Source organism: Indicator indicator, chromosome 9 (assembly GCF_027791375.1).
Source record: "Indicator indicator isolate 239-I01 chromosome 9, UM_Iind_1.1, whole genome shotgun sequence".
Classification (NCBI taxonomy): domain Eukaryota; kingdom Metazoa; phylum Chordata; class Aves; order Piciformes; family Indicatoridae; genus Indicator; species Indicator indicator.
Window position 1 is genome coordinate 5,934,213 of NC_072018.1, and position 20,425 is coordinate 5,954,637.

At 43.0% G+C, this 20,425-nt stretch overlaps 1 protein-coding gene across 1 annotated transcript in view; it reads right to left on the minus strand.

The window, feature by feature from the left end:
• Nucleotides 1–210: 210 nt before the first annotated feature.
• ISM1 (isthmin 1) overlaps nt 211–20,425 on the minus strand; it is a 37,762-nt gene continuing 17,547 nt past the window's right edge. The window contains exons 2-6 of the mRNA XM_054383665.1: nt 16,334–16,570; nt 7,645–7,912; nt 4,573–4,716; nt 2,350–2,439; nt 211–737 (exon numbers count right to left, since the gene is read on the minus strand). Of these exons, the coding sequence (XP_054239640.1) occupies nt 220–737; nt 2,350–2,439; nt 4,573–4,716; nt 7,645–7,912; nt 16,334–16,570 (1,257 nt within the window). The 3' untranslated portion in view covers nt 211–219. The remainder of the gene's footprint in view (nt 738–2,349; nt 2,440–4,572; nt 4,717–7,644; nt 7,913–16,333; nt 16,571–20,425) is intronic.

Sequence of the window (20,425 nt, forward strand, 5' to 3'; positions counted from 1 at the left end):
TTTATGTATGTCTGTATGTAAAAACAGGTGTGTGTGAGAGAGAGAGAGATACGTGTTTATAAATTACACACGCTATGAAAAATACTTACGTATTATATTACAGCTATGTACATTCATTAGAAAGAAACTGAGCAAACCCCCACCAAGGAGACTCTGCAGCAGCCGTGATCAGTTCTTTGGCATCCAGGAAATGAATGCTGTGCCTGAAGAGGAAGAAAATCAATATTCCCTTGCTTCTTGGAATTGCTTGTAGTAGTCTTCATCAGAAGGGTTTTCTGTGCACTTCTGCCCATTGTTTGGGGGCCGCGCTTCATTGTACCGGCTCCAGTCGCCTTTGCATATAATCCAAGGCAGAATGTCCACTTTGTAATGGAGCTCTGCTGAGAATTCGATGCTGATAAGGTTTGGTGTACCTGCCCCTTTCCCTCTGGTGATTAGCTGCATATTATCATCATAGCAGCAGTGCTGTGCTGCAAGCGTTGTGCTTTCCAAAGAGAGCATGGAGCGGATGCAGTACCGTGCAGTAGGCTTATAGATCTCCAGTTTTTCCTTTGGACCACTTGCATCTTTCCAGCGAAAGTTTTTCCTCTTAATTCGATCGTAGATTTCAGCAGTGCTGTATGCAACTTCCCTGGGGTAGGAGCATGGGCAGCTGGGAAGATCATTGACCACTTTGTGCATATATTTCTTCAAGAACTCACTTTTGCAGCTCATCCATCTTTCACAGCTATCTGTATCTGTTCAAGGGCAGGAAATGGAAGCTTCAGATACGTTATGCAGCATCCCAGACCCTAGCAGCAGCAGCAGCAATAACACAACAGTATAGGAGTAGCTTTGCTTAACAGGGCAGTCCAAGCTCGCTTCCCTGCCTGCAATGTGCTGTCCTCTCAGATAAAGAAATGACACCTGTGACTGGCTCTGGGGCCTCAGGTAGGACTAGTCTGAATCACAGTGCAGACCATGCCAGTAAGGGCCTTCGTCTTTTCTTCCACTTGGCAAAGGCTAATTGAGCTGCTGCTATTCCCATGTAGCACAAAAAATACCATTGTGGGTTTGCAGGTACCAGAACTGACAGGGAAATCACAGTGACTTAATGCCACTCTCCAGCTTAAACCCCCACCCAACACAAGCACCATGTAGGACCAGCAGATTCAAAGCTTGAAAGATTAAGCTCTCATGATGCTAGAAATACAAGATGGCAAGCAAGGCCTGGGCTACTTTTTATGAAATTCATTATTAAGCCCTGTTCCAATCTATCTTTTAACTAACAAATGCTTTTATCTATTTGGTCTCTACCTTCCCAAAGGGGTATTTCAAGCAGCTGTAGTTCAGTCATGGAGACTGACATGTTAGCTGGCAAATGCAGCCAGAAGTGATTCAGATTCTAAAAGACATATGTGATATAGAGTGTCTGTACATTAGGAGGATTTAATGGCACTAGAGCCATGACTCATAGCTGGGGTTAAAAAGATTTATAGATTAGTAGCATATTTAACACTGGCACTTTATTATTTTGCAAGATAATCCAGTTAAATATCTCCTACCTAAAACATTATTTAAGGTGTCTGTATCATGCTATGGGCTTTCAAAAAAGCCCCGCACATCTTGCTCCACACTTACTTAACAGAACTCTGGAATAAGGCAAACACTGGGACTTAAAACCCTTACAGCAAACATTCTTGCAAAATATTTACTTAGTGATCTGTGTCCTGTTTTTCTGTCTCCTTAAAGAGCCTCATCCCAGCTGTCACTAACCACTGTGCTCTATACTATAGGAGGGAGGTGCTGGATTACATTGTTTATCCAATTAGTCCAGCATCCAGTGTCTAAAAAGGGACTACACCCTGCTTTCTTTGGAAGGATGAAATCAGAACATTAGAGGCTGGGCTGAGTTTATAGAGATCAGTATCAAGTCATGCCCTATAAAATAGCTGTGGCTAGCCCCACTGCAGCACACATACTTACAAAAGCTTTGATATGCTCATAGAAGTAACTGTCTTTTTTTTAATGTGACAGCTGAGCCTTAAATGCTCTTACAGTATCTTTCGTTCAAGGCAATTTCAGCAAAATGCTGAATGGTTTTTGATTTTTTTTCCCTCAATTAGGATGGAGAATCATGATTTTATAATGACAGAAGCACAGAAACGTGTTAAAATCCAAGAGAAGAAAGATTCTGTGGCAGTGGCAAGCTAAGATTCAAATCGTAAACTTAAGCAAGATAATAAATGGCTGTTATTACTGACATTTTTAATGGTCAACTCAAAATCCTGGTCCCACAGCAAAGGGTCAAACCAGGAAAATCTAAGGAACTCTCTTATCTGCTACCAAAAGACTGACTAGGCTCCTTACCAACTTCAAACAGTTTAGTGGCATTGAAGTCTTCACTTCCTGCAAGTAAGCTGACTTCTGTAGCAGCTGTCCGGAAGGTATCTTCAATCCCTAAGACAAACACAGTTAGTGGTGGTGATGTTTTCCCAATAAAGCCCAATGCCACCAACTGCCTCCCTGCCACCCCCTCTTTCCCCAGCTCTGCAAGGTGCTGTTGTTCAGCAGGGAAGTAACCTAGAGCTGCTGCTGGAGTGAGTATTCATTTAAAAGTATAATGACCAAGGAACCTGTGGTGGTAGGAAGAGCATTATCTTAGCCCAAAGGATGGAAGTTCTCCACTTTTGGAATTTAGATTACATTTACATAATGTGCCAAAGTAAACGTCCTCTCACTGCTGCTTTAGCCTGGCCTATTTAGCAGCCTAATGTTTCCCAGTGTTTCTGTACATGTAGCTTTAAAGTAAGCATCTCCCCAAAGGAACATTACCTCACCATAGAATTAAAGACCACCGAAAAGAGCAGAAAACTCTTCCATACATGATAACAATATGGTTCATAACAAAGTCTGCTCACCATTCATCTTCTTGCCAGTGAACTTTCTCCTGATCTCCTGAACTAAAGCATAACAGTGGCTTAAAAACTTTGGAACAGCCTCAGGCTGCTTTTCAATACAATTATCATAGGGTTTTGCCTTAACTCCAGCAGCAGATGCAGAATACTAGATACCCAAGAACCCATTACAAGGCAGTAATTCACTGCTGGAATTATAAACAGCAGAAGCTGAGCTTTGCCCTTGTCATTTATAAAATGTCAGCATGGCCTCAAAGAGTGAATATATTTTGCTTGCTGATTGTTTGGGGTCTGTTATATGACCTAATGTATTCTTCCAAGTTTGCCACTGTTTGATGCTAGCTGGTCATAAATACTGGGGGCTACAAGCTTTCTTCTGGAATTAACCCCTTATTACTGAGGTTTATGTATGTGTGAGAGCATCAAAAACATTTTTCTCCTGAACTGCCTCACAGCCATTCCCTTGCAATGGATGCACACATCTATCTGTGAGTCATAAACTTCTCCAACCCTCCCACTGAGGTTCCTAAGTCTTCTCTCCAGCACTGCTGACATTTCACTTCCCATCAAAAAACCTGACCTCCAAGTTTAAGAATTTCTGTCTCTCTGAGTCATTAAGCAAACTCAGTGAAATGCACACCACCACGGCATGTGTTTTTACTTCTCTCCAACCTTGGGAAATAATGAAATCGCACACATGCCATGCATTGTGACAACTGCTGCACCACTGCTGCACCACTGAATTACAGCTAAATCCAAACAGATAGCAGCATTTAAAGAACATCACAGGGAAGTTTTGCAAAGCAGCTTTAAACTTCTATGTTGCAGGTTTGAGTGCTCAGCCCCAGTTTCATGAAAGTGAAAACTGCATGATGGTAAGAACATTTCCATCACTGCCATTTAATTACCAGTGCCTGTGGATGGGGAGGGGCTAAAGTATGGCTCCTTGGCCAGATTTTCTGAATGCATTCAAGCCAAAACTCTACAGGCCTTCATCCTGCACAGCTGCTGCAGGACAGGACTTGCTGTTTGATAGTTCTCCAATTGTCAAGCAACATGTAATGAAACAGAGAGGACATTTCTACCATAACACTTTCTACAACAGGAAATTTTGTAGCTTAATGTTGAAGGAACTCAAAATCTCTGTTGTGAAACAAAAAAAGCAGGTATTTAAAGTATTTTTTTCTTATTAATACATATAGAGGCTTAAAGCAACTTTGCATACATTAGGCAGAAACCCAAAAAGCCATTGATCAAGTGGGAGCTATTAGACAAGCCCACTCACTGCACAGCAAAACAGGAGCTTACTGAGGTAACAGTCAGCACAGCTGTTTTGAAATTCTAAAACGAATACAAATTTGTTCCAAGAAAGTAGATCACACCCTTTGGAATACAAAACGTACAGTGCACAAAATTGACTGCTGTAACCTAAAAAAAGCCTGTATTTGTCTTTTAAGTCCCAGGGGATAAGCAGACTGCATCTAGCAGCATGTTATTACTAGCAAAGAACCTGCCATTTCAGAGATGGCCCTGAAAACCAGTGTGTCTCTTCACACAAAAAATCCTACCCAGCCAGGGAACAAATGGGCCCTGGGCTCTGTGTACAGGAAGACTCTCCCACCACGTCCTTGACCACCTCTCCCCTCGACAGCTATTCGCATGAATGTGGTCACACCTGGGCAGTTGGGCCTGTCGCAGGTCCGTGACTCCGTGGCAGTGCAGGCATACCCGCAGGTCCTCGTCCGCTTCTGGTTGCCGCTCCCGCAGGTGACACTACAAAGGGACCATGGGCTCCATTCTCCCTCACCATCAATATAATCTGTGTAAGAACAAAGATGGGGATGGAAATGAAGAAACAAAACTCCTACTACCCCAAACTACTGTGTAGTGGTTTTTATTAAGAGGGCAAAACAGGAATGGAATCCAGATGTCTCTACCTGAAGCTTGGGCTAGATGCCAGGCATAAGCCTGCTGTTTAAATGGTTTTCACACTTGATGATCCTCAGGGAAATGCATGCATGTATTTGAAAAAATATTTCCTTTCTCTTTTGACCTTTTGGCAGCTAAGACTCCTCAGCTGCAAAGCTGGGTCATGAACTACAGTACACATCTATTCACATAATTTCCCTCTCTATATTAATGTTTTCTGACCAGAGACTAATCAGGCACAGGATAAATGAAGTTTTCTTCTTCTTCTTCTCAAAACACACAGGAATAGCACAGTAAGACTTGCTTAACTTTTAGGACATGATGAATGCTGGGCCATGGGAGGCTGAGGGTCATGCATGAAAATTGCAGTTTTGTTTTTCAGTCCCTTGAACAGGAAACAGTTATTACAGGAACACTGCCATGGATATAGGGAACCACATGTGCACCTTGCTCTCAGAACAACATGCAATTTGTAGTGTTTCATGTGAATTATTAAATCACATCAAACGTGTTAACTAGCCAGAACCTTCTGAAAGCAAAACACAACTTTCCCCTCTTCTGGTAGACAGCCAAGAGCAAATAATACCCAGTATGTGCCATCACAGCTCAGTGCCACTCTTGGTACCTAGACCCCTTAGAACCAGACTTTGTTTGCCAAGTTAACTGTAGCACATCTCACCTTGTGAAGGCCACCAACTGGAGTCCATGAATCAGTCCCAGTTTTCTTGCTTTCACTTTTGCCTCCCCGTGCTGAGTGTTGTCTCTTGCTAGGGAACATTTGGCTTAATGGATTTCTCTGCAACCTACAGTGGGTGTTTAAATGACCATAACTCGCAGCCTTTGCTCATCTGGGTTAAACTAGCAGAGCAAAATCATGTGTGGTGACTCTGAAGCAGCCTTGCTCAGTAGAGGCTGGATATGTATGCACAGGCAAGGCACACAGATCCCTGCCTGCACTGGCCTCCATGCTACATGCAATTCCCACTCCCCCCGCCCCCCCGCCCTGCTGTCTGTGGGCTTCCTGTGCTGGTTAGTAGAACACGTAACTTGATTTGTACCACATGTAATGACTGATGACAACTCTGTGGGGTGCTATTAAACATTTATTGCCCTGAGTATGGGAAGGTTACAGATCTCGCTTGTAGCGAGCAGCTTAGATGCGAGTTCCTCGTGGCAAGGACCTTATGTGCTGTTTCTCCTTTTCTTACACCAAATCAGGTGTCCAGGTATGAGATGGGTGGGAATATGGCAACTATCTGTGTGCCAAGACCTGTGATCCTGGGCTTTGCTAAGAGGCAGGCGCTACAACAGTCTGAAGATGTCTTAAGAAGATGTGACTGGTCCTTTCTCCCTGGCCCTGCTGTCCTTTCCCAGCTCTTTTCCAACTCTGCATTTTTGTCTCCATGGAGGGCAAGCAGGTGCAATGCTTGTCAGAAAGCCCATCCTGGGAGGCCCCAGAAGGGCAGTCAGAGCCCTGTGGTGCTTTTTGCCAGGGGTGGGATGAAGGAGATGACAGAGCTATGAAACGTGTGAATGGGCCGATGGATGGAACTAGTATAAAAGCCGCATATGAGTGGGATCTGCTGCTACATCCTTCTGGCCAAGGCCAGTGGCTCATGACATTTTCAGTTAGTCAGAAGGGCAGGAGACTTTTCCAATTAATAAGGTGCTCTGGTGTATGTCAATGTATAATTTTCAGGCTTGCCCAGTGTTTATATTGCACTATGAAACAGACAGTATCTACTATTAAATATGCCATGTCAGATTTTCAGTTGGAGTTCCACCTGTTCTTCCTGCTTTTATATTTGTAGTTCTTTTTTATTCTACTATATTTATCTGTGCAAGCAATTATATTCTGCCTAAAGGAATAACTACCTAATATATGAATTCTTGTCTATAAAGTGTGCTCACAAATCAATGCAGGTGCAGAAAGAAGGGAGAGACTTTAACCTTCCAGCCACAAAATTTAACATATATGTATGTGTCTAAATGCACCACCGCACAAAAGATGTCTCTATATTGTTTAGGCTCTAGGACTCACAGTTAACCAAAACTTAACCAGTGTATGACAGCAACTCTTGCAGCACCTAAAGGAATGACAGAGAAGCACCAGGGTCCAAGTGAAACCCTGCTCTAACTAGAAATCTTCTATGTTTATACAAAGCTGAAACCTGAGAAGCTCTGAGCTACCTGTGAGCATGCATTGGATCCCTTCCCTCCAGCTGGTGCCCTCTGGACAGTTCCAGCCCGCTGGGGTAGAGAGGAGCTGTAGTTCTGCTGTTCCTAGTTTCTGCAAGTGTTTAATACACAAGCTGAAAACAATTGTTTTTGCCAGGACACATCTGGGAGAGAACTGCACACGCAAATACACAATGTTCCTGCTGCGTGTGCCGCTCCCCACACATGCACCAACACAACTCATCCTATTTGTGTATTCATCAAATCCCACCACGTTTTAGATCTTGCTTATTTATCCAATAATTCTATTCTGATTCCCAAACCATCATACTATTCTAAATTTGTACTTATCCTTGCTCTAAAAATAAATATGAAACCTTGTTTCCTTTGCTTTTTAAAAAAGTACACTTAGGACTAAAAAAAGGTTCTCTTATGATTTTCAAGATTATAGACTTACTGGTGGAATGCAGCTACCACAGTAGAGCTTGTGCATCTGCACACATTTGTGTTTAAAAGCTGATGAGGAAAAGCCATTCCATTTTGCTTGGCCTGCTTTCAGCAATGCCTCACCATTCTCATTTCTCCCAAACCATTTTTACAATCCCAAGATGCCCATAAGAGGCCTGGAACACAAACTCACCATACTCTGGCTGCTCCTTGGACTCAAATGTCCGGTGACTGGGTGCATGGCTATCCCACCCACCGAGAGGGTTTAGGAAGTTGCTGTCTTCAGTAGTGCTGTCATATTTGTAGTCCTGGTCACCGCTGCTCATGCGAGTCAAGGTGGAGGACCTTTGCCACCAGTTTCTCCAGTCAGGTGATGGGACTGGCCAGCTAGGCTTGATGCTTTCTTTCTGCAGATCCTTGTCCGTCTCGGTGTCAGGGCCATCTACCACTTCAATGGTAACCTTTGGGATTCAAAATAGAGCAGCCTGTCTGTCAGTGGGAAACTTTCCATACAGCAAAGACAGATGACTGGTGCTGCCTCGCAAAGGGGCTGTGTCGTACTGTAGGGTTCACATGTTGTGAACCATATGTGGATTACTGAGCCCAGATATGCAGCAGCTGAGTGATTCCTTCTGCTACCTCTGCTGAATCAGACCTTGGAACAAAGGCTAGGAAAAATCCTGCACAAAATAATAACCCTGCTGTGCCTAAAACTTTTGCAGCAGAATTTTCTGCCTTATGGGCAAAAGATGTTTAAACCCAAACATATGTGACCAGGAAAAAGAAAATAAAATCTATTACTATACCGAGGCCGAATGTGAAGCAAATGTGAAGTGCACCAGGGTTCAAAGCTTGTTCCTAGGACTTGGGCTGACTCAAGACAGCACGAGTAAGTCCACAAGTGTGAAGATGGAAGAGGGAGAGCCTAGGGTCCACATCTGCTTTGCCCTCTAGTGGCAGCTGAGACCAGCCCTTCTCATGGCCTCCCCACACAACAGGGTGGGCTGTCCCTGCTATGAGAAATCATGCTTTGCAGTGATGATAGACAAGCAGCTCCTTCAACAATCACCCAGTATATAACTTGCTGCTAAGCCCTCTGAAGTAGGTCCTCTGTCTTTGCTAGAGGCTATAGTGACATACAACCTGTTCATGCTTTCTACAGAAGCCCAGAGGCAGGATTCCAAGTTTGCTGATTCCCTCACAGATACCATGAATGTAAAAATATAATTCTGCATAAGGACAACTCTTGATTCTTCCTCTTCTGTGCCGAACAATGTGTAACTGTGAAACTCTGTGAAACAGATAAATACTGTGCGTGCATATAGGTGGCTATTTAGGTAGAAAATGGAACTAGGCATCAGAAACTGGAGCAATATGAGTCATGCAAGCCACTGATAGACAGTAAAATGTTCTGATGCTTCTTGTTAACTCAGTTCAATAATTACATTGGACTGACTAAACACCCATGATGCAGAAGTGACTATCAGATAAAGCCATTATGTTTAATCACAGAATGATACAGGTCGTAAGCGATCTCTGGAGATCGTCGAGTCCAACCCCACTGGCAGAGCAGGGTACAGCAGTATTCTTCACGTTTATAGATTTACAAAGCAGTCTTTCAAGACACTACTCCGTGAAAATCAGGTTGTGTTAACCCAGTAAAAACAGAATAATGTACTATTATGCTAAAAGTAATTTACACAGCTCTGTAGATTTGCATTTTGGATAAAAGGTTTAGTTTTACACAATTGCTATTGGTAAAGTCACAAGACACAAGCAGAAGATCACCTACCTGTGATCCACAGAGGACTGTACATAGGAAGTTAACCAGAACTGCTGCCATAACTTCATAGCTGTAGACACAGCTGCACAATGGCCAAACGCCGTTTTTTGCAGAAAGGAGATTTTGCATATCTGTTGTGCTTTGCATTTGACCATAGACCATTGAAATGAAACAACTCTGAGGTTACTAAGCTCCACTGGGAGAAAGACCAAGAGTGAGGGAAAGTGCAGTTGCCAGCCTAATAGCATCTTTACACAAGAGATATTGTACTCCCAGACAAAATATGGAATTGGAATGATTACTTCATTAAACCTCAGTTTCTGCAGACCAAGGATTAAAATGGATTTCATAAGTTTGAAAACATCAGGGTTAGTTCAGGGATTCAAAATTGTTGCATTTATCCAAGCAAAACAGTTTTCACAATAAGTGAAAGGAAATCGTGTTACTGAGTGGCTAACACTGTGCACTGCTGGCCAGTCACAAGGCTTTAGCACTGCCCACGTGAAAACTGGTATGACTCTAGGACTTCAGTAGCAAGTATTTTAATGACCACATTGACCCTGTAAACAATGACTCAGCAAAGTGAAAAAACCCTCAAAACCTAAAAACCAAACCAAACCAAACTCTCTCATAAAAAAATAGGCAGGGGGCACTTGATAATTGTTCCAGTGCTTTGGTAATCTGTAGTGATAGGAACTGGCATTATTTCAGCCAGGTACAGTTTGAAAAGCCATATGAATCGGATTTAAAGTACTTATTCTTATACTATGAACAGGTCACAACATGAATAGATGAGGGTTGATGTCATTTACCTGGACCTGAGCAAGGCCTTCGACACTGTCCCGCACCACAGCCTGGTCTCCAAACTGGTGACACATGGATTTGATGGGTGGACCACGAGATGGATAAAGAACTGGCTTGATGGCCACACCCAAAGAGTGGCTGTCAATGGCTCCATGTGCCAGTGGAGGCCAGTGACAAGCGGAGTCCCTCAGGGCTCAGTCCTGGGACCAGTCTTGTTCAACATCTTTGTTGGTGCCATGGACAGAGGCATTGAGTGCACCCTCAGCAAGTTTGCTGATGACACCAAGCTGTGTGGTGCAGCAGACACGCTGGAGGGAAGGGATCCATCCAGAGGGACCTGGACAGGCTGGAGAGGTGGGCACAAGCCAACCTCATGAGGTGCAACAAGACAAAGTGCAAGGTCCTGCATCTGGATCAAGGCAATCCCAAGCACAAATCCAGGCTGGGCAGTGACTGGCTGGAAAGCAGCCCTGAGGAGAGGGACTTGGGGGTGCTGGTGGATGAGAAGCTCAACATGAGCTGTCAGTGTGCACCTGCAGAAAGCCAACCAGATCCTGGGCTGCATCTGGAGAAGTGTGGCCAGCAGGTCAGGGGAGGTGATTCTCCCCCTCTACTCAGCTCTGGTGAGACCCCACCTGGAGTACTGCGTCCAGTTCTGGAGCCCCTATTACAAGAGGGATATGGACATGCTGGAAGGTGTCCAGAGAAGGGCCACCAGAATGATCAGAGGGCTGGAGCACCTCTCCTATGAGGACAGACTGAAGGAGTTGGGGCTGTTCAGTCTGGAGAAAAGAAGGCTCCGAGGTGACCTTCTTGTGGCCTTCCAGTATCTGAAGGGGGCCTACAAGAAAGCTGGGGAAGGACTTTTTAGGATGTCAGGTAGTGATAGGACTAGGGGGAATGGAATAAAGCTGGAAGTGGGGAGATTCAGGCTGGACGTAAGGAAGAAGTTCTTCACCATGAGAGTGGTGAGAGCCTGGAATGGGTTGTCCAGGGAGGTGGTTGGGGCCCCATCCCTGGAGGTGTTTAAGGCCAGGCTGGATGAGGCTCTGGCCAGCCTGATGTAGTGTGAGGTGTCCCTGCCCATGGCAGGGGGGTTGGAACTAGATGATCCTTGTGGTCCCTTCCAACCCAGACTGGTTCTATGATTCTGTGGTTCAGTTTATGCAAAGGAGAATTTGTAGGGACAGAGACACTTCTGTTAAGCTCTGTGCTACACTGGGGAAGAGAGGCAGGTGTAATGCATGAAGTTCCAGGCTTGTAAGACCCCGTAAGACCACCAACAGCACTGCCACTAACTCACTGTCATGACATGTCTGTTCAATGAGATGTCTGTTTCAATCCGTTTTTCCTACCAATGAGGCTTTACCATAAAGGCCTTTAAATGAGTTTTCCAACACACAGCCTATTTAAAAAATTAACATAATAGAAGCAAACTCCACTGTGATATTCCTCCCTCTGCTGTTTTCAGCTTGTATGTTTAACTTGTGGCATAATCCCCATTGGCTGAAAGCAATTCTATAAAGACTCCTGGGGCTGTCTGAACTGTCACTGTTAGAAAGGAAAAAAGGGACAGCTTCACTTAACTCTAGTTCTGTTTGTTTTCAGGAATATGGATATGTTCTGCCCAGCCCCATTTAACTCTAATGGACCTTCCAGAGGCAGGGAGGAAATCAGTGAGTAATCCTAGTATGGGATTTTTGGGTCATCCTCCATGGTATGACCCAAAAAGTTTGGGAAGAGGTATGAGAAAAGGCTTCCGCTTCAGGCAAGTAATTGCTCCCCTATCCCAGTCTAAAATTTGGAAAAAATCATAATTCACTGAATTCTTCCCAGTACTTGCAGACAGACTTCACATTAGCCCATGACTATGCACATGCATAATACATACTCATGATATACAAAAATGTATCTTGTTTGATCAGTTTCTATACTGAGAGTTGTTTATAAAAGGAAAGAAGAAATCAGAGCTAGAACTAGAGTCATGAAAAATGGGCATTTGAAGCAGCTGTGGAAAAGCATTCATGCTGTGTAACTACTCCAAGGAAAACATGTTCTCTCAAAAATTAAAAAGTAGACCTGGTTTAGTATTTCTGTCTTGGAGACTGTTTTAAAGACTTCATTTTCTCTGATTTCTTTTTCTAGTGATTATCAAAACTGTAAAGATTATTTATTCTTTTCTCAAGCTTCCCAAAATATCTGTGGTAACATGGTTCTTGTATAAACCCACAACCATTTCCAAAAGTATTCAAACCTAAAATGAAGCAACTTCTTTTCTGCTTGTGTGAGCTATAAATAAGGATGTTCCTCTAAAAATTGTTAAAAACAATTGGCACAGGTACATTAAAACAACAGATTTGCAGTCAGTTACTAAGGAAACAAATGTATCAAGCACAGATGTCTTGAAACACCAACATCCAATTTTTCCCTGGCCAAAAACACACAGAAGATAAATATTATCCCCTCCTGCTGGAGTGCACAAAAAGTTCTGTGTACTTTGTCCTGTTTACTGAGATGGTGTTTCTGCATTCACTTTAATGCTGTAAACATTGCCCTATGCAACTGAACTTTTATGTTTCAGGAAGAGCTAAATTTGTCATATTGTGCAAGTAGTGGATTCTACAACATCCTCTGATTCCTTCATTCAACCAATGCATTTTTTCAATGCAGAACATGCCATTTCGTAAAGGTGGATATGTGCAAGTCAGCAGTGAGGTAACTGTAATGGTAAAACAGAAACAAGTCCATTGTAAGCCATCGAAAGGGTAAATTTAGGTGTATGCTACATCACTTCAGTTAAAGAAATAAGCACTACTGCAGGTCTGCAGTTGTTACTATGCTGGATTAGGGACAAGGTGTACTGGTCAGCTGCTGCTGACTCTTTCCAGTACAGAGTGAAACCAACAGCTCCAGATGACAAATGTAACTGCTACCTGAAACATAGAGTGAATAAAATGTTAAAAGTGACATGTGCTATAGGGTGGAGGTGAGGGAAATGGCCATGGATGAACCCGAAGAATTTGAATTTTGCAGAATGAAGATGGTGAAACACTGGCACAGGGGGCACAGAGACGTGGTAGGAACCTTGTCCCTGGAAACATCCCAGGGCAGGTTGGACAGGGTTCTGAGCAACCTGATCTAGTAGAAGATGTCCCTGCTTACGGTAGGGGTGTTGGACCAGAAGGTCCCAAACCATTCTATGATTCTGTGATTCATGTAGCCTTATTTCTCTGTAATTGTGTGGGTTGTTCTGTGCAGCTATCTTTTTAAGAGAAGGCAGAAACTGAATAGATATCAAAAGGAATGAAGAAAGCTAACACAGCAGCACTGGAGCGGCATGAGTAGTGGATATGGCCCACAGACCTCATACAAAATAACGAACGTGCTGTCATGTAGGCAATACTAACTTCTTCTGTCTTAAAATGACTCCTACTAATTACTACCAATCCCACAACTCCACTTGAGGACAACAATCACAACAGAGTTAATTTTATACTGATTTAGTTCACTTTTTGAGGGCACATTAATATGTTTTCAGGACAGGAATCCTACATAACTCTACTTGGAACCTCTCACCTCATCTGAAATATTTAACACATCCATCACAACTGGAACTCACCCAGCTGTGCTTCAGGTATACTAGTGGTGAAGCTTGATCAAGACTCAAGTTCTCTGAAGGGCATTAACACCAACGAAACGCCCTTGCCTGATCATCAGCAAGGAGTTTTCCCTTTTTCTCTTTTCTGCTCACATGTCATGGTGCCCAGCACTGACAGGAAAGCAGCAAAGCAATGGAACAGCAGAGAGCAGCATATCTGTTGCAGTACACAGGCCTGGGAAACCAGGAGTAAAAAGGGGAGGGACAAGAGCAAAAGTTGAATTACAGGTTGAAGCAAACAGAGGATTGGCTGCAGAGAAAAGATGAGAGCTTGTCGAATGCTGGCTGGGACAGATGAAAAACATTAATCAGAAATGGAAAATAAGCAGGTCTCTTACACTTCCCACGTGACTTCATTCTGTTACTCAGGGGTAAGAACGATCCTTTCTCACTCTGAATAATAAAGCATCCTTCAGATTCCCTTCCTTCCTCAAAGAGCACACAACCAGGACATCATACAGCAACAGCTGTCTCACAGGAAAACAGAGAGGAAATAAAAGAACTTACTGAAGTATCTTTTCAACATGCTTTCTCAGGCTTTTAGGTCTGGTTTTTTGTTGTTTGTTTTGTTTGGGGTTTTGTTGTTGTTGTTGTTTGTTTTTAATTTCCAGGTATAATTTCCCTTTAAAATGTTATTTTTGGTCTGTATAGGTTTGCACTAGCAGAAGGAAAAAGAAATTGTGGGTCTTTGTGAAGTTAATGTGGCCACTGTGCTAGATTAACACATGGGCTTTTTCTCCTTTCCAATCTCACTGTCCTAGGAGGACTTTGACACCCCCAGGATTGTAACTTGCACAGCCTGAAGCCATTGTGCAAAAAGAAAAATGATTGCATTGATTCTGCTCTTACCTGCCAAACAGCTGATGAGAAATTTGCAAGTCAAGATGTTATTATTTCCATTCTGGTCAGTACAGTACTGTTTAACGAGCAAGAATTCACTCTAATCCTGTTTTTCCCAAAAAGAGTACGCCACCTTTTACAGCCTTTAGGCAAAGAAATAAAATTTCATTGACTCTGTAATGAACTAAAGGGAGTTTTATCTCCATGAGGCCTGACCTGCTACAGGACCATCAAGCAGGGACTTAAAGAAGCTTTGTATATCCCTATTTACGCACCTAAGTAAGCAGAGTAGATAAATATGCTGCAGAACTGAGGGAGGGTGTTTCAGAAAGAGCTGATGCTTGTGCACAACAAGCTCTGGCATTAATGTTACCCAATGTTTTCCAGTTCACACGACTAAGCCTCCCAGTCCTGAGAGTCCAGCAAAACTGCTGACATAGCTGGCTGACACATATCCAAGATCAGGTGATGGAAAAAGAGGACACAGCAGAAGCAGTTACTACAAAGACAAGCCAGGGAAATGTTTCCATGTCTTTTATCTATTCCCTGGATCTAAACATCAAATGCTGTTACCAATCAGACAAGGTTTTTGCTTCCTCCGTGGTTTGCTTGCTGTTCAAACAATGATGTTACACTGTTTACCTCATACCACAATCTGGGGCCCCTATAGTTTCCCTGCTTTCGCTTCCTAAGGCTTTCTGGAAGGCTTCTAGCATGAGGGATGTGCAGCCACCACGTTGAACATGTTTACTACCTTGGCCCATCGAGTACTGGACCCGGACTGGATCCAAATCTGTCTGTTAGGCTACTTAATGGTGCAAGTCATCTATGACGTAACAGTATCAGCTTGGAGACAGTTTGTTCTTACCCCATCACGTTGGACTCTCACCAATAGATCTGTTATATCTTTACATACATACTTCTTAGACATATCAAAAGGATAGTAATTTTGTGGGCCAAGGAAGTAGGATAAGCCAGGAATTAATTTAACCATAAAACCAGTTCTATTAGTGTATTGTTTTTATAAGCATATCTCAGGCTGAACAACATTTCAATTTATTGTTTTGGTTAGAAGAAACTGCTTATTAATGCCAGTTTTGCTTGAAGGCTCTGAATTAAAAACAAATCACTCATTTTTTTCCTCTTTCTAATCCTTGAAGTTTCAAGATGCAAGTGGCTTGTAAGAGGCCATTCCAAACCCAAGAAGACTTTGAGGAATAACATACAACAAAGTTCCTTGCAGACAATTTTTTTTTTTTTGCTCCAGGCAGCTGCTGCAGAAATTAATTCTGAATCTCAGTTCCCTGCAGAGGACCACATTTTGAGCTGAAACTTAAAGACTTACTCTATTCTAACATTCGGGGATGGTTACATTTTAGAATAGGATCCCAAAAGAGAAAATGTTCACGAATTTTGCAATGTAGAATTGAAACCAGAATTTAAAATACCCTTTTGATATCAATGAAGATAACGTGTTCCCAAATGGCAATAGTAAAGATGGCTTTAGTATCACAAATAGATCTCTATTATATGTACACTTATGCAATCAATACTATTCCAAGAGAAATTCAGGGAAAAAAGTTAAATCTGTGCATTCACTTAAAACAAAAACATAGATATGGTATGAGATATGATGATATGATCTGATCTACATTCTTTCTTGGTGTTATTGGTGGAAAGACAGGGTGTTCTGACTGCGTATCATGGAAGCCAGGTTGAAAGTTGTTTTGGTTCAGTAAAGTAATTTTGTGCAGCTCATAAGTTAAAAAAAAAAAACACGTTAACATAAATTTGTACCTGAATATTGGGATTCTGCCCATTGATATCTGCTTTTGACAGGTCAGGGAAGTTTGGGAGATCCAGGAGGAAAGATCTTGGTCCATCTCTTTGCAGGGATGTGTGTCCATTTTCCTGCCTGAATCGCTGCTTAGGGAACGGACGGTGGGCAGCCTGGAGATCAGGATACTCTCTTCTGTCTTCAGGATTCAGGGTGAAGCTGTCTTCAGGCGAAGGGTCATCTGCAGTAAGTGTGTTCTGGGGGAAAAAGCAACACACTGTAACAGCAACTGAGAGAGTGTGTAGTCCTGCCAGAATGGAGCACAAAAAGCCCTCACAGCACACAGACTCACGTCTCCTTACTGAAACACAGGAGTTGTTACTGGTATTTTCTAGGGTGCTCAGGAGTTTGGCATCTGACTCTCACTGAAATATACTTGGTTCCAGTGGTGCAAGGCTGTAACTATCTGACACAAGATAAGACTGTATCACACTTGGGTGTGTAGCTTTTTCAGGTTCCTGAGACATTCCAGATCTGTGCTGAGCACCTACATATTGACACAGACATCTAAGAGAGCAAATCTGGAAACTTGAGGATCTGAAGCAACCCCCTGCAAATTAGATTATATCACAGTAAGTGTATCCCTGAAATAGTGAAAGGCATATTATAATTATAAATCATTTTAGTTTACCTTGCTCCAAAGTGGAGCAAAATCACTGACTGCTCAATGAATGTTGAAATTTATGGTGTTAAAAGATCCCAAACTGGCAGCATCTCCCTCTCTCTCCTCAGTCTGCAACAGCTTCCATCAGTGTTCCTCACCCAATTTCTCTGGTCTTGAACATCTGAACCTTCTTCCTCTGGGATCTCATTTTCATGTTTGTCTAATGGTGAGATTGAATTTCACCAAGCTGTGGGTCAGTGGTTAATGCTTTTGTTATTGTTGAGCGTACTTTTGGGTTTTGTAGTATATTACAGCAGGCTGCCTTCGAACCAGTAGCGCTGCTGCCACTGCCTTTGACCTCACCACGGAGACACATTTAGTATCAAAACACTCACTCCCTGGGTTAGGATTGGCTTGGGGACCTGGGGGAAAAAACAGAAGAGAAGTAGAATCTTCTTATGGCTACTGAAAAAATGCAGAGGGCAGATTCAGCACAGGTTTTGCTTTTGACTCAGCTGAAAAATTTCAGGCCTGAGGTCTTAGTAGGACTGCCTTTTATTAGGGGAGCTTTTATTTTCAGTTCATAAAGAGACAGCAAGCATGGAGAGGGTAAGTGTTAAAGACCTATCTTTTAAAACAAGCACAATTAAAGTGGAATGCCTGAATGTGGTTCTGGCTCTACTGAAGCTTTTGCTTTTGCCAGCATTTCTGGTTAAATGCATTCTTATCCAGCTCCCCTGTCTCAAATTAAACTAGCATACCTTTTGCTCAGCTCTCAGATAAACAACACCTCCAATGCTTTTTCTTCTATTTTGTATTTATCTGCCTAGAAGTTTCTAAATTTGCCTTTCAAGAGATTTTACAGTATAATCTGTGCCCATAACAGGAAAATATTCAGTGAGTTAGGAGGAGAGGCTGAGGCAGCTGGGGTTGTTTAGCCTGGAGGAGACTCAGGGGGGGACTTTAGCCCACTCTACAACTACCTGAAGGGAAGCTGTAGTAAGGTGGAGGTTGGGCTCTTCTCCCAGGCAACTTGTGACAAGGTGAGAGGGCATGGCCTGAAGCTGCGCCAGGGGAGGTTTAGGCTGGATGTTAGGAAGCACCTCATGTAACAGGTAATTAGACACTGGAATGGACTGCCCAGGGAGGTGGTGGAGTTGCTGTCCCTGGAAGGGTTTAAGGAAAAATTGGATGTGGCACCTGATGAATTGGTCTAGTCAATGTGGTGATGTTAGATCATAGGCTGGACTTGATCTCAGAGGTCTATTCCAGCCTCAACAATTCTGTGATTCTGTGAGTTAAATAAACCAAGATGTAATAGTTAATCCGGGACTAAGCAAAATTGTCTCAAGAGAAAATTAAGGTAGTGTTCCTCTCACCTTCTCACTGTACTTCATTCATAAAGAGTGAAATCAGATTTATCACTTTGAAAGTTCTATAGATCTACAGCAAAGATACAAAAAGTTAATTCTGAATTAGTGCACATGTGCAATACTAAAAAATGTGTATGTTCCTAGCAGTCTGTATTGCTTGAAGGTTAAAACAAGAATGTGCCTCTCTGCTGAAGGCCAGATAGGACTTTCAGGTGCCTTTGGTGGGTCACTCATTAACACATCTCTCATTGAATATAAAGTAGAAAGCAAATCACACAGCAGCAAACTCTGGGAAACAAGACTGAGGGCCGCTTAGCTAACTTTAGGTTCTTTACCCATATGCTAGTGCTTTAACACTTACCAAACAATTTAACTGCAACATTCTTGGCATGTGAGGATTAAATGGCTTCTCAGTTATATCTGACTAACAACAAGGTGTGATTTTGACAGTATTAAATTACTTCAGGCAGGAGGCAAAAGAAATGTGGTACTTAACTATTTCTTTTCTGGGGCATCATGCCCATAATCTCACCAAAAGTGAGATTTTATTAAAAAATAATAAAATTCTCACATACATTTCCATACCTTCCCTATCTGCTTGCCACTTCAGGAGCACCCTGATTCTCCACATTAACATACCATACGGCTGGAGCTGGCCAAAGACTTAAGAGACCTACATTTAATTTTCTGATAAGACTCTCTGTGTGATCTTGGCAGGTCACGGTCTGGCTGTGCCTCAGTGGGGATAACAGCACTTCCCTTCCTCACTGTGATGTTTGTGGGGAGCTCAGCAACTACGATAATAAAAGGCTACACAGAAAGTTTTTAATGGTGTCCAACAGATGGAATATCACATGGAGTTAGTTAGAAAATTGTCATGGTGAAGTAATGACATCAGGCTGATCAGGCCTACTACCAAGCTGCTTGGGGCAGGGACTGTCATTAATTACAGACTGAATGAGTTGGGCTTGATCCACTTTAAAAAGAAAAACGGAAAGGGGACATGATAACTGCCATACACCAAAGGCTGTTGGGACCAGTTCTCTTTAATATCGTTATCAACGGCCTGGACGAGGGAATTGAGTGTACACTCAGTAAGTTTGCAGAAGACACTAAGTTGGGTGGGAGTGTTGATCAGCTCAAGAGTAAAAAGGCTCTGCAGAGGGATCTGGTCAGGCTGGATTGATGGGCAGAAGTCAGTTGTATGGTATTTAACAAAGCCAAGTGCCAGGTCCTGTACTTGGGTCACAAGATTCCTATGTGATGCTAAAGGCTTGGAGCAGCGTGCTGGAAAGCTGTCCAGCAGAGAACTCTCTGAAAGGAGATTGTAATGAGGTGGGGGTTGGTCTCTCCTCCCTAGTATAAGTACAAGAAGAAATGGCCTGAAACTGCCGGGGAGGTTTAGCTTGGATATTAGGAAAATCCTAACAGGAACAGGTTTAACAGTATAGAGAGTCTACCCCCAGCTTCTTTTTCTCCAGACTAAAGAATTCCAGTTTCCTCATCCAGTTCTCATAAGGCTTGATCTCTTACACCCATCACCAGCTTTTCTGCCCTTCTCTGGTTGTGCTCCAGCACCTCAATGTCCTTCTTGTAGTGAGAGGCTAAAAAGTCAACATAGTACTCAAGGTGTGGCCTCACCAGTACAGGAACAAAATCCCTCCCCTGCTCCTGCTGGCTACACTGTTCCTGATACAGGCCAGGATGCTATTGGCCTTCTTGGCCTTTTGGGCACACTGCTGGTTCATCTTCAGCTGGCTGTCAGCCAGCACCCTTGGGTCCCTTTCTGCCACACAGCTTTTCAGCCTCTTTGCCCCAATCTTGTAGCATCACATAGGGTTGGTGTGACCCAAGTGCAGGACCTGCCACTTGGCTTTGTTAAATATCATAAAACTGACCTCAGCCCATCGATCCAGCCTGTTTAGATCCCCTTGCAGAGCCTTCCTACCCTCAAGCTTATCAACACTCCCACCTAATTTAGTATCATCTGCAAACTTACTAAGAGTGCACTCAATTCCCTCTTCTAGCCATTGATAAAGATATGAAAGGGAACTGGCCCCAGTACTGAGCCCTAG